The sequence below is a fragment of the Lepidochelys olivacea genome, assembly GCF_965140295.1.
Source record: "Lepidochelys olivacea isolate rLepOli2 genome assembly, chromosome: 21".
Lineage (NCBI taxonomy): Eukaryota > Metazoa > Chordata > Testudines > Cheloniidae > Lepidochelys > Lepidochelys olivacea.
Window position 1 is genome coordinate 10,940,082 of NC_140431.1, and position 15,138 is coordinate 10,955,219.

General features: G+C 44.4%; 1 protein-coding gene across 6 annotated transcripts in view; it reads left to right on the forward strand.

Moving 5' to 3' along the window:
* The window catches only part of ANKS1A (ankyrin repeat and sterile alpha motif domain containing 1A), a 155,314-nt gene that overhangs the window by 89,604 nt on the left and 50,572 nt on the right, over positions 1-15,138 (forward strand). For all 6 annotated transcript variants that reach the window (XM_084611084.1, XM_084611087.1, XM_084611083.1 and 3 more), the window contains one exon: positions 9,797-9,863. In XM_084611084.1, the coding sequence (XP_084467210.1) occupies positions 9,797-9,863 (67 nt within the window). The remainder of the gene's footprint in view (positions 1-9,796; positions 9,864-15,138) is intronic.

Below are 15,138 nucleotides of genomic sequence, written 5' to 3' on the forward strand. Positions count from 1 at the left end.
CAATAAAATAACTTATCCCCCTCCCTGCTGTGATGTCCTGAGGGTTGCTGTCAGGGCAACACTGAGTCAATCTCTGTACTCTGATCGTGTTACACCAGGGCTGTCACTGGTGGTCCATGTTCAATTGCCAAGTTAAGGTTCCCTCTTGAAATCAACAAAAGCCTGAGTAGTCACAGCAGTCACTGCCATCCTTCTTTACCTCACATTGGAGGATCGCCCTGGCCTTGAGAAACCTGTAAAATTGTATCAGGATGTCAGTTAAGGGTGGCAGCATTGCCCATCACTGATTCCCACCTTTTAGGTGTGATAGATGACAAGGAGAGGTTGTCTGAGTCTTGAGGTAATGTTTTTAATTTAACAGTTTTAAAAAAGTCAGACATTTCATGGCTGTTGTCTGGTCCTACATTCACAGGGTTCCTGTATTCAGCACCCTTGTATAATAGTAACCCACCCAGATAGCCACTGCAACTCCGTTTGCTGCAGCAGCCTGCTGAATGACTTGCTAGACAGTGAGTATCTGCCTTCTGCTGTGCTGGATCAAACATATCCGTCTTGCTGCATTCTTTGCTCCATTGAGCACACTTCACCTGCAAGCAAAAAAGGCATCCGTGTTCCTAAAACTTACTTTAATGGTCTTGTTTCTCTTCCTTCCTGTCAACCCCAAACTAATGCTGGCTTGATAATCACTGCCAGCAAATCCATACAATTGAAAATAACCAATTGTCCAATCACACATACTCTACTGATGCACCATTGCTGTCTGAAATATAAACCTCAAAATGAAATTAGTAAGGATCAGGACTTGAGTGCTTGCGTGCAGTAGAGACACTTCATTTTAAAAATATATCACTCTGTTAGTTACAGGAGTTCAAAAATAATGAAATTCTAACCCTTGTCACTTACTTATTTTGCAACTATGTCCATTTAAAATGACTGAGCTCTTTTAAACCAAACTTTGCCTGTGGCTTTCAAGAATAAAATAGGTTGTTGGGGCTGGAATCTTGTCTGTTTCAGCTAGTGGCAAATTTATACATGGAACTTTATGAACCCCTGATAATAAGGATTTATAATGCAAATCTCAGCGGATCCTTAATTACGCCAGCACTGGAGGGTGTCCCTGTAATTCACTAAAACTGTACATATGGTAGAGACAGTATGGGTGATTTATGTCTGCATGTATGTTACTAAACTTTAGAGTCTAATAATCAGGATAGAGGTAAGTGTGCTGCCACTTTTTAACCCCTGTGCAATCAGCCAGTGGCCTTGTTCTAATTCCACTGTGACCCGTCAAGCTTCTGGGGATGGTGATGCGATGATTGGCCTGGAAAGGGCAGGGGGAAACCTAAAGAAGGGTTAGCAGTGGAGGAAGTTCATCACAGGGTTTATTTTTCCCACTGAGATCCCGAAGGCCCTTCAGGTCTTGGAGGGTGCATGAGGTGGTGGTATGCTAGCAACAAAGGGGCAAATAAGCACTAGGCGCTGAAGGGACTTGCGGAAGAAGCCTGGAGTATGGGTACCTTAGGGAGGTAGCTGTTACACAGCCGGTGCTCTCCTTTGGGATCTTACAGACCTACTTTAGCAAAACCTTCACAATTCACCTTTAAACCTACCTAGTCACTGGTGGTAGGGAGGGAAAAGCTTCCACAAGAGCTGATCTGCTTACATGGCTCTTTTTTGCTGTTCCCTAGTATGTGATACCAAAATAAGGTTTTTTTAGGAGTGTACTTGGTGTTGGAAGTGGTGGTGGTGATGGGGTCTGCCATTGAGCTTTAAAAAAAATGAGGGTATTTTTCTAAGCAACCAGATGCTCCCCTCTCCAAACCGTAAGTGCCACACCCACAGCGTTCTGTTCAACGCTGTCTCTAGCCTGTTTAGTTTCAGGAACTGATGCACAGGTCCAGAGGAATAAGGAATGCGCATGGGACTGACTTGCAGTTTAGCTTTGGACAAATGGCTTAGTCTGCTTTTAAAATTGGGGCAACTCCCTGTAGGGGTGGTGACAGAACTAAACACTTGTATAGTGTAAACTGCTATGTAAATGTGACTCATACATCTGGGGCACTAAAATGACATCTGGGTCAGGAGAAACTTTTAGAGTACTTCTGGACAGCGTAAAGGATTTAAATGAAATCCATCTGACATGGAGAGGCAGAGCTTTTAAATCCTGATCAAGTAAAAGGACTGACTGGATCTCATCCTACTGCCTGGTGGATGATGTACTCAAGCCGGACTGCCCATGGATTGGGATGCTGTGCAATCCCTGTTCAAGATGCCTAGGATTGGAATGATAGGGATACTGCATGATTGCAGTATCTTGGTAGAGCTGGGTGGGAACAGAGCTGCCTGTGTCATGTCTGACTCCATCCTTCCTTGTTTGCAGCATGCTTTGCCTGGCTTTACAAATACTGAAATTAATTACACATTTTAAAGCTAAAATCCCCAACTCTTCTGTCTTGTTAGTGCCCTGAGCTATCCCTGTAGAAGCAATCTTTCCATGGCCCAGAATTAACTTAGGGACCACTTGCAAAGCACACCTGGATCAGTGTCCTGAACAGTCTGTCGGTATTGACTTTCTAATACTAGTCTCCCTGGAAAAGCCTGGGGTGGGGTTGGAGGAGATGAGTGCCTTCTGGAAATCTTAGCTGACAAGGCAGCTTTATTCCTTCTCTCCATAAGGAGTGCTTAAAGCCTTTCCAGTTAGCATACACAAAATGTCCCTTTCCAGCAGGCTGCCCTCTTTTGGCTAAAGGAAATATACATTTACTCTCAACAGCCATTTTTGTAAGGCCTGTATCCTGCAGGGAAGATGATTTTATGTTTTGGTTGTGATTGTAAGAGGTGGAGTTGCAGAACAGCAGAGCTGATTATTGCTGAAGGCAGCTATGTATTTTGACTATTTTCGTGGGGGTGCTTTGAAAACCATTTTAGATAACACAGCCTTGGCTCCAATAGATCTCAGCCACTGTAACAGCTGTGGCTATCCAGATCACAGGCATGTGTTTCTGTAGGGATAACCTTGAGGTACCCTTGGGAATCGCTGGTGCCGCAAGTGGGGGATGGGCATAAAATTCCCCATTCTGTGTAGATGACACGTCTGAGGGCTCTTTAATCATAGGTCACATTTTACTTAGGCTCCACCAGAAAAAACTCTAATAGCTGCCGATGAGCCTTGGTGGCAGAGGTCAGTGTCAAATTAGCATGTCCCTGGGTGCTTTGGTGCTCTTTGAATGAAGTTTCCTTTCCTTGCCTCCTGCATGCAAATGAATCAGTGCTGACAGCCTGACTTGTGAGAGACTGTCTCCTGGTTGAGATGATAAAAGAGCCAGTGACTTGTTAATGCACCTCTCTGTTTGCCTCTCTCCATGGACTCTGAATAAATGGACTGGTTGGCTCTGGATGGAGATGTTAGCTCTGTAGGGGGGTATCAGACCTTGTGTTAAAATGGGCTCTGCAGCTTCATGTCTCTCAAGGTGGGAGAGAGCAAAGTACTTCGGAGCTAGCTGTGCTGGGCTGTGGAATAGTGCAACCAAGAGAGACCCTCTTTCATATGTAGCCTTCAAGGAAGAGAGGAGAATCCCTGAAGACCTGCATTGTCCCTGACTTGGCACTAGTGTTTTCATGGAAGACTAGTGATCTGTGCCCACTTGGAGAGGGCTTCTCTTTCCCTGAGGCCATCTCAGTGGTGGCTGTCTGAGGACACCAGGCATGAATGGTCACATCTAGGATTGTATCATAGCCAGACAGTATTTTGTGCTTAGCTCATGTTGCTGTTCATGCTGAAAGTTGATGCCTTTATCCCCCGAAGCTGTGAGGTCAGGGCTCTTCTTGAGGAAGTGCACTGTCCGAATCCAGCACCCATTGTGTACCGGGGCGGGGTGGGGGGAGGGGAGTAGTATCTTCAGCATGAAGCATGTCCTCCACTAGGTATTTAGCTTAGACTTTACTATGTTGCTATGAGCAAGTATTTTTCCTGGTTTTTTTCTTTTAACCTTTTTAAAAATGACATTCTGTTCTGAAGCCAGTTGTCAGCTGATGGAATACTGTTATGATGGCTCCTGTAGATGTAAAATTACTCATGGAGGAGCAATGCCTAACATTACTTAGAATGTGGTGGGTTAAGCCAAAAATAGCCGGGGTCAGAGAGTTCAGGCTAGAACCAACTCAGAGTAGAAGCATTATGTTTAAACACTGTTGTATTTAATAGTTCACTAGCAGCAACAAACAGCCTAAGAACTCTCTTGCATTGCCTCATACTTGTTCCAAAATATCTCCATTTTATTCCTTGTCCTCGTGCTTTGGTATACAGTTGAGAATTGGCACACTCTGTCCATGCTGCAGAGGACAGGAAATGGACTAGATGACCTCTTGAGGTCCCTTTCAGCTCTCCATTTCTGTGATTCTAGGAAATGGGTGCTCTTATATTGATTCATTTTGTTTTGAGATGGTTTCATCTGGTGTTGCTCAATGTTTTTAGCTTGGCAGCCCCTTATTTGAAATCAAAAAATTTTGCAACCCCCTTAAAACTGCTGTGAAAAAGCAAAAAATATACTGGTGATTAAGGTTGTCTTCTATCAATCTCTTGAAATGCAGTGAGAGAGCATGTGATGAGTGGGCAAGAGAGATGGTTTCTTTAGATTCTAATAAAAAGTTCAGTGCTCGATGACCCATCGAGAGAGCCAGTGTTTCACAATTAATGGGTGTCAACTCCTGTAAGGTTACAAAAGGTAAAGTATCACCATGGGGCTGTACATAAAGACCTACTGTTAATGAAAATTACAAATGGCAGACAGCTTCCGTTGAGTGAAAGTTAACAAGTGTTGTTAATCCTTTAAAAATGTCTACAATTGTTAGTTGCTCTCTTCTATTGCAGAACTGTCTGTAACAGTAAGGACGAAAAAGGGGTTAATTTTTATGTCCACTCCAAACATGTTCAGTTTCCGCTGTGGCTGATGCTAGATGATGCCATCTAACTGCCTGACTACCAGCTAAACTGAGCTCGGAGTTGCTTTAGGCTGTGAACCCAGCTGCAGAAGAACGCTGACCTCCAGTGAGGGGCAGGAGGCCATGGTCATCACAGTAATAACTACGTTACGCTCCAGTGTTTGTATATTATTGTCCCCTGTGGACATTCAACATTTAACTGTGCAAGTCTGGAGAATTCATCTAGCCCACCTAATTACTCAGATGAACGTGTGGGCTTTCCAGGCAGTCTAGCAAATACCAAGAACACTTATAGTAGTACAGAGGTCAAAGACTTTGACCTTAGTCTTTACTTCCTTGGATTATGGCTTGGGAAAACCCTGTATGCACCACTGGAAAGCTTTTTCTGCTGAGTTGGCAGCTCCTCTTCCACCCACCCACCCACACACACACAGTCTGTCTGGATTTTTCTGTTGGGCTCCCTCATTGTAGCATCTGAGCATCATCACAGGCTCACACTGGAGAGAAGTGAGTTTCTAAGGAAGATCTGCTGGGGGGGGGAGTGAAGGGACTGAGGAGAGTTCTTTGTCATTGACAGGATGCTCCTTCTGTAGGGCCAGAGTGCTGCCCTGTTGGCACCAGTGGCCCTCCGTGAGAAGCATAGAGGGGAGAAAAAACGTGTGGTCTTTCTGAGGGGAAAGCCTCCCTGCCCTTTCATCATTGTCCATCCCTGGGGGAGAACCTGCTGTGGCAGAGCAGGTTTGCAAGTGATCCAGGGTGGGAGTAGGGATTCAGCTTGTACCAAGGGAACCCAAAATCACCCTCCTAGAAACAAGCACTGGGAGTTATAGGAGGTTTGCTATGCTAGGCAACTGATGGGAAGGGGTTTCCCCAAGGTGCATGTGGATGGTATTCAGCTGAGTGTCAGTTCTCCTAAGCGCAGAGGAGTGTAAATGTGGGGTTTGAATTGAATTGGCTTCAGACATGCTGTTGTGATCTTTTTCCCAGCAGTGCCGGCAGCAGTCACTTCACGTCCTCAGAGCTCAATCATTCCACAGTGTGAGAGGCTGGCAAAGTGCTTTGCCTCTCGCTGGGAAGCGGTTTGAGGGAGCTGGGGTTGCTTGAGCAAACATGTTTTCCTCCTTTTTCCGCCTCCAAAGTTTTCCTTGGTGTTTGGTGGTTGTAATAGAAACTGGGTTTGGGTCAAGTGAGTATTTTGCTCCAAAAGGTCATCTGGGAAGGAAGAATTGCTCAAACTTTCAGACTTCTTTAACTGAATGGAATGTCTTTGAGGTAAAGATAGTGGCACCTGCTTAAAATCTTGTAACAAGCTTAACTGATCACCCCAAATGTGCAGGGCTTAATGCCCTTAAGCTTCTGGAACTCTAGAACAATAGGTTATTTTTTTTAAACCATATCAAAGCCTATGTATTCCATGGCAAACTGGACCCAAATTCTGCAGTGAAGTCTCGGGATTCTATGGCAGCAGCCTAAAACCTTGCAGTTCCTTTTTTCAAATAAAAAATGGAAGTTTGAATGATTAAATATAGAAGGTGAAATAAGGCAATCAATACAATAGCCCCAGTGTTTATTTGCATAGTAAACTTATCTTACAACGTCCCCACATTTACCTTCAGTATTCAGTGGATTTTATTAGCAACAATCCATAAGTGCACTGTGGAAGGCTGCAGTTTTGTCAGCTGGAGACTTGGTGCTGGGAAGGCGTAGGAGACAGTTCAAGATTGGTGACTTTAAGAGATGTTCCTGGTGAAATTATCAGCAGTGAAAATGTTAACTTTTACACTAAAATTCCCCCCGCCCCCCAGTCAATGTCTCACTGAGAGGTGTGGAGCAATAACTTCTGTTTGTTCCAGGCTGTCTGCAGACTCAGGCAGACATCACCGTTGTCCGTTCTACTTTCATCACAACCTTGAGGGCTGGAAATGGTGTTTTTAAGTGAAAATTGAGATTCAGGAGCACTGTGGGGAAGAGGGGAGGTTGCTTTTCCCCCTTCTCCATCCACAGCTGACGAAAAAGTTAGAAGCTGCAAACTGTAATAAGCATCCGTTTGGTATTGCCTTTGATGCTCTCAGTGGGAGGCAGGTTCACTTTTAAATTCAGGTTTTTTTTCCTCTTAATAGGCACCAGTTTAGCTGATCCCACATTTCTATTGTGTCAGTATTGCAGAGCTGCGGATTTAAAACGGAGGCTGTCGATTAGCTGAAGAAATGAGATCTTTCCTCTGTCCCTTAAAGCTGTGTTTCCAGGGCTTCCTATTGAACGAGAATGTCTGAGCCTTAATGGAGAGATCAAATGACATGATGAGCAGTCCTGTAATTTTTATCTGAAGAGAAGACTTCAGAGATCACAATGCTGGAAGATAAATTGCACAGTCTGCTACATGCTTGTTTTTGTGCTGGGCTTTTTAAAGGGCTGCTATTGTTTGCCCACTAAAATCAGTATGGATATTCATGCCACCCCCCCCTTCCCCTCTTACTGTTAGATCTTTTTAGAGGAGGAAATTCGATCACTTCGAACAAATAGTCTGTATTTTTGACTAAAGCTGTAAATGAGCTTGTGTTCTATGAATCAAAACCTTTATATACCAGACTGCCACGTTCAGACTGGCTAGTTCCTTCACCTGTCTGTCATTGTCAGGCTTCTGTAGAGCAAAGGTGGGCTGTGTTAACCTTGGCATACATAGCTGGTGTTACACTGACTTGACTTGTCTCCTTAGTATCAGACCCACTAAGATCTGCAATCCCTTGACAACTTGGGTCAGAGTAGTTCTCACCAGCTGAATGTTAGGCAGTCCTGTTTAAGGTACCATGGGAAGAAAGGTAATAAATATTCTTTCCCTGGATGTCGCAGGGGGAGATCTATAGGTAGAGCATCTGAATTTTCCCATTAAGTGTCTGTGTCAGTTGAAGGGTGTTTTTAAAGCCCAGCGTTAGGCTTCAAGGCCTCCATAGATAGGCACGTCTGTATGCCCCATTGGGAGTGACGGGGAGAGAAAATATTTCAATACCTTCCTCTCTGGTTTTTACCAGCTGATATTTCAGACTGGTTGTCAAAGCCCCCAATAAAATAGTTCTGACTATCTTAGACACATTAGAAATACCCTCGACCATAGCTTCTAGGTGCAATGCATCCTCCTCACACCTTAGTAAAATCCTTGTCTTCTACAGATGATTGCATGGCGCTTCTTTCATGATACAGAGATGTAAGATGACAAGTGAATTGTCCCATCCACTGTTTATACATGGGAAGGATTGTATTAGAGATCTAACTTGACTGAAGTCCTTCATGACGAGGGTTTTCAGAGAAGCTTAAGGGAATTAAGCTCCCAGCTCCCACTGAATTTCATCAGAAGTTGGGCATCGAACTCCCTGAGAGCATTTTATGGCTGATACCTTCAAAAAAGCCTATTGGTCTGGGGGGTGAGTGCCATCGAAGTAGCAATTTAAGCAGCTTTCCCAAATGATAATTTCAGGCAGGTTGCTTTTGTAAAGCCAATGAGCAGGTCCAAAGCAAGTCAGAATCTTCCCTGCCCCTACCAATAATCTTTTGCCCAAATCTTTCCTTAAGATCCAAATAAGTTCTGTAAATTTTTTTCCCACTCTTGTTGCATGTCCCTGATCATCTGCATCCCATCCAGCAGCCAGTGCACCAAAATCTTGCAAGAGGGCATTTTCGAGATGTGACCAGAAATCTCTCATGGGGAGGTGGGGGTTTACTTTTGAGACTTCCTGCATGGCTGTTGTAGGATTAAACACCCAGATTTCAAACTGAATCTGAGCCTCCTAAGGGTCTCCTGCTGCTATTCATGAGACAATATCAGGTTGTAATTAAGAGCAGACAATTACGTTTTAATTACACTATTGATGCACAACTTTTTGAGTTTCTCAACCTGGACAATGAAATTAGCCTGGTCAATTTCACAGGGATAATTTTTGTCTTAAAAATGTTTCTATTGGCATTTAAGAAAAAGTACAGTAAAACTTCTGTTTGGTCTTTTAGATTCTGTAAAAATCTTAACTTACAAAACTTGAATTTTGGGGCAAATTTGATGATGAAATCCAGGTCCAAGAAGGAAGATGGTGAGGGAAGACAGATCCCTGGCAATAAAAATTTCCTTTGGTTTTCCTTTTGACTATGATTGAAAATCAGATGGGGTTTGCCTGGAGCTGTGGGCTCTGAGCTACTTACTTCCGGGTATAAGGTTGTTTTTTCTTCCCTCTTCCAGGCTGTTAAATCATTTATCCCAGAATGCTGCTGCTTTTGCAAACTGCATCTCTTTCAGAGCTCACATTGGCTGTTCAGCCCTGCTGTCAGTAGAAGAGCCTTGTTAGAACGATTGAGGCAGGGGAGGGTGGTCAAGAAACAGAGGCCAAGTGAAGCAGACCTGATGCATGCCACAGAAGTGTTAATGTGAACTGCATTTCTCAGGCTTTCTTCTCTTTTGGTAAAGGAGGATTTGCATGTTTGTCAAGGATGAACTAGGTTTTTGAGGCCTTCTCTCCCCCTTATAAAACTTGGTGCTCCACAGAGGAATTGTGTGAGTTCCTTCTGTTGATGCAGAGAAATAGGTGGCTTTTCACGGGACTGTAACGGCAGTTGGGGAGGATGGGGATCTGGGGAGGCCCAAGCCCACCCCCTCTCTCCTTTGATTCATTCATTCTTAAGAAAATCTCCTTTCCAGGCCAAGTTCTAAGGAAAGACCCTTATGGTTTGGTGGGGTTCTTAACTTCCCTTCCTTCCCTGTCACCTGGGAACCTTTAGCAGCTGCAGGGGGACAAGCTCCCAAGGCTGCCTCTATCACTGTCTGCTGAGGCTTTACAATTATTGTGGCAATATACTGTTTTTATATTTTCAGATTGAGAAAATCATGAGCTCCATCGGTGAAGGCATTGACTTTTCTCAGGAACAGCAGAGGATCTCAGGTACTGTGCTCAACTACAGTGTTGTAGTCAAAGCTTGACATAATGGCAGATCCCTTCTTGTGAGCAGCTTTCTCAACCGGCCTTTGCATCCAGAAGGGAAAACGAATGAGAGGACCAGGATCGTAAGTCGTATGTCATAGCTTCTGTGTACGGTGCTACCACAGATGTCAGTGTCCTGACTTTGGTGGCCTATCTACCTTTCATGTAGCACCCCACCTACGTCATATAATGTGAGTAATCTCCTTCTCCACAAGCATTGGATGGTGAGAGGGAGGGTTGGAGAAGTGGTAACCGCATCCCTAGCAGGAAGGTGAGCTTTGGCTTACTCTGTAATGACTCTTACTCCTTAATTTAAGACCAAAATTGACAGACGTCATAGAAAGTCAGGTGGAAGTTGGCTGCCTTAGATTTGTTGCCTCCTGAGAAATGAGAGGCTGTTAGTTTTTTATGTTGATCCCTGGATGATGTCAGCTCTTGCAGTTCTGTTGAATCTCTCAATAATTTGGCAGTGTGTTTTTTTTTTCAAGGCTAGGCTCCTGCAGACAGGTGATTCCGTGAGAATCTGAGCTGTGAATTTACAAGAATGGTTTCTAGTCTTTGTGGTGTCAGAGAGGTGCCAAGTCTAATTGCAGATAAAAATAACCCCAAACTGATTTTAAAAAATACCTCGTTTGTAAGCTCAGGACTTGTGAACTCTTGGTTGGCAAAAGTGTCTAGGGCATGACACCTGCTTGGGCACTCTGGTGCCTCAGTGAACTTTCATCCCTCGGTAAAAAGTACAAAAATCCAGTACAAAGACCACCTACCCTAGGAATTGCATCATATCTTCAGAGGTGCCTTCTGATGCATGGGGTGGAGAGGTGAACCTCTGAAGCACAATTTGCAAAATTCTACCCACTAGGTAGGTAAGATACTTTGGTGGAATAGTACTGTAACAGTAGGGGTGCAGATAGATTCTGTCTGGCTTGGTGAATGGTGTCAAGACCTTGAGGTAACACAGCAGCTCAAAGAGCACTCGGCGTAGTCCAAGAAGCAGTAGAGGATTGCTGGACAAAGCTGCACAACCATTGTGTTTCTCTTAGTGTATGAAAGAGACCTTAGGCTGTGGCTGGGCAAGGAGATTAAGATGCTTGTAAGTGGAGGCTGGGGACTGAGGAAAGACCAACCCTCCCCAAATCTATTTAATCTGGGGCTGGAGGTTGTCTTTGAAGAGCCCGATGAGAGACTGAAACCTTTATGATTTCCAGTTTTTCCACTTGTTGCTGGTCTCAGTATAGCCCCAGAGGAAATCAAACTGGTTAGGTTTACAGCTCTGTCCAAAATGTTTGTCTCAAGCTTTTTGTTCTCCTGTGATGGTTGATGTGACCAGGAGGCATTTCCCTTCATGTGCTTCCAGCCTACCTGCTTCTTTTGAGGTGCTAATTTGCCAGACTTTCCTCCTTGTAGTATTTAGATGTAACATGGTCCCTTCTAGACAGAAGAAAATCTCTTAAATAAGATTAAGATGAAGAAAAACATGAGTGTCTGGGTTCCCAAGACAGCTAAACGAGATGAACCCTACAGCAGAGTTCTTTGGAGCAAAAGTTGGATTTCATTTCCTGGGAATTACTCAGTCCATTCTCTCCCCTCCCCTCTCCTCCTAAAGCCAAGAATGGAAAGCCGGAGTGAATTTTTCAATGTCCATTCGGAGATGAGTAAGAAAACACATTCTTTGTTTGGTAGAGGTTCAATTTAGGCTTTGGTCTCAAACATTTTCTCTCTCAATCTTGTAATCTCACTTAACAAAAATATCCAGATTTAATACGAGATGAAGGTATCATGGATTGCCTCTAAATTCATATCTCCAGCTCTGTCAGCCAGTTGTCTTGTATGCAAACTGTGGCAGCCAGCTATGTAAAGAAGTCTCATTTTCCAATCCTGTGGCTTGTTTCAGAACCCGGACTCCCTAGAACGAACTTCCTTATTGTCTTCATGTTGGAGTCTCTTGTAGGCTCCCACAAATATTCCACAGATCAAATCTATAAATAACATTTCTAAATGCCTTGGAGCAGAAGCCCTTGAACAAAGCTTATATAGGAGACTGCCTTCAAAGGATGGACGATCCTTTTCAGGCTCTCCAGATGCCAGTCCTGCTCTCTCCCCTGGGAAGTTGATGAAAAGGCATTGATGCTCGAACATAAAAGATCTTGTCTGCCTCAGGGATGCACTAATATTCACAGTTACGAAGCCTGTGATGGGAATGATTTTATGGGAAGCTCATAATGTCTATGGAGATGGGATAACAAAAAAAACCCTTCCCTCTTATGTCACTGCCTTTAAGTATGAATGGAGGATGGCCAAGAGCATGGTAGAATTAGGTGAGGAAGCATGGCTTTGTGGTTAAGGCACTGGGCTGGGATTCAGGAGATTTGGTCTCAAGAATTCTCTACTCAGGTACAGGCTCCCTGTGTCGTTAGGCCAATAGTTTAATCTCTCTGTACCTCAGTTCCCCATGTGTAAAGTGGCAGATATTTCCTTTCTCCCACCCTCTGTCCTCTCTGAAAGTGTGTGTGTAATAAGTGCTTTATGGGCGGAATTTGGGATGATGCCCATTGCTAGTCAACACTTGTAATACAATGGCCATGGCCGCCTCTTGTACGTTTGGCGCTTTGCAGGCTGCTCTTGGCAGACTCTCCAATTTGTCCAAAGATCAGCCTCAATGATCTTTTTTTCCCCCTTTGGTGTTAGTCAGATGCAGGGGCAGCAAGGGTGGGAAAATAATAGTACTCTGTCTCCAGCATAATCTAAGATGACTTCTTTATGGCAGAGACTTTTCTGTTCCCCTAGATTGTTCCCTAAACACGTATTCTCCCCTCATCCCCCTTAATCAGCAGCTGCCAAAGGGAGGGGCTAGCGGAAACTTCTGTTTGCCTCTGTTCCGGTGTTTTGGAGGAGTGACCCATGAGAACGCAAAGGGGGGCTTCACAGTGAGAAATCCTGCCTTTTTACATTTTCCAAACCCAGAGTGCTGCATTTAAGTGCTTCAGTGGAACAGCATCTCAGCTCCGATAAGGTGCTAATATGTATCTCTGCACACAGTGCACGTCTGCCATACTAAACCGTAGCTTATTGCAGTTTGCTGCTTGGGTTTCGCATTGGCCAGGAGGTACCCATCATTTGTTCTCAGTGGGAGTCTGTCCTGTGACTGCTGTAGCTTCTCTGCTTACTGATTAGGACTTGCCTCTCAAGTCAAATAGGACCGCAGCGGGTGTGCATTGAAATAGGATATATTTTGGGTCCAATCTAATGGTGACCAGTTAGCATCTTCCTTTCTTGACAGCCCCCCTTTGCAGGACAGTTTGTAGCCATAGCCAGGAGTTTGTTTGATTTGACATCATTAATAAAGAGGCCTGAGGGGAGGGATTCCATTTTTGCTTCAGCTATTGTGCAGGGAGATCTTGGTAAAATGGACACTTGTTTTTCAGAAATGGGCTGACACATGCAGCTGCTTTGTTCTTACCCCATACATTTTTCTATAGGCTGTACTGCTGATGGAGAATTGCAGCATTTTTCCAGTAGAAAAATTTACCATTTTCTTCTTTTTCCCCTTTCCTTCTCCTTTCTCTCCTACCCCTCAAAAATGATTTTTAGTTACTAGAACTTGGCGAATGCATTACCAGCCTCTTCCTGCCAGGAGGCATGAGTGCGGCTGTCTTGGAAGTGGTTAGGCCAGAGCTAAACCTTTGCATCTCTTTTGTAGTTTTACCTGTGTTGTGCAGTATATCTGCTGAGCTGTACTCATGATGCAAGTCATCTCACACATTCAGAGACCATGACAAGGAGCTCCCCAGATTATTTTTACCTCTCCCAGAGCAGGTGGCATTTGGGGAGGGTATCTGTAGTCAAACCCCAGAGTTTCGTACCCTGGGTTGCTGGTTTGCCCTGCTCAGTGAGTTATGGAATGAATCTGTTTTGAGCCCCTGCATTTTCAAGCTCCATTACTGTACTTACCTGATTCTTGTTTTGCAGGGAAGAGAGGGCCCAACAGGAAGGAAAGGTGGTCCAGTGGTTAAGGCACTAGCTTAAGACTTGGGGGACAGGGGTTCAAATCTATGCTATACCACAGACTTCCTGTGTGTCCTTGGGCAAGTTGCTTATTCTCTCTGCCTCCATTCCTCAGCTGTAAAATGGGGATAATATTCCTGCCTTGCCTCATGGGGGTGTTGTGAGGAATACATTTGAGACACATGCAGATAGTAAGGTAACTATATGGCCCCCGTTACCAAAGACAGATGGCTTTCTTTTTTACAGTATTTGGGCTAGAACTTATTGCCCAATCAACAGGGATCAGACTTCTGGTTTGCCAGTGGGAAGATGACCTATTCTATCTAACCTACTTCTTGGCTGGATCCCAAGGGTGGGATATCTTAGACTAGGGGAAAAAACCTTTCTGTCAAGTTGAAGTGTATTCATTGATCTGTGTCTGTAAGTGCTTTTCAATGGCTTGGATGATCAAGAAATCCCGTCTCTTAAAGAGCAATCTGTTCTCCACCTCAGCTCCATCTTAAAGCGTTTTTTTGGCCTGGGAACAAAAAGCTTTGTATTGCTTCAACAATTTAGCCTGTGGTCTGTATCCCTGCAGAAATTGGTGTGTTGTGCAGTCTCACATTTCTTATTTTAACAGCCTGCTCTTGATCATTTCTTCTGCACAGACTTTGCCTTCCCATGTGTTGAAAAGGCAAAAAATATCAGGGGCGGGGTAGAGGGGAATGGCTTCCTTGATGGAAACTCAACCCCACCGCACTGCAGATCCCTAGCCCATAGCAGCTCTGGCTGCTGGCCCTGGGAGGCGAGACCTGTGAGATGCCCGCTGGTTTACAGCAATTTGTCAGGCAGGGTTTCTCTCTTCAAGCCGGAGGAGACGAGTGGTCTCCGCACAATCAATCAGTCTGATGTAGACAGGAGGCTTGGTGCTCTGGACAGGGAGTGTATTTGGGACTCTGAGCTAACTGTGCAGTTAGCTGGAGACACAAGCTTGAAATGTGGATGGCATTTTACTGGACAAAGAGGGAGGCTCGTTAGCATTCTGCATTTGACTGATCAGTTTTAATCCCAGTAGTGCTCAACATTGGCTATATTTCCTGCATCTGAGAGAACTAATGGCTAATGATTTAGATCTCTTTGCCTATATATCCTGTTTAATGGGCTTGATTTGGTTTATATCCCACCTTGAGGGATTGGAGAACATTTTGCTAATGGTCTGGCCCATCAGACCCTGTTCATCCTTCTTTCAGTG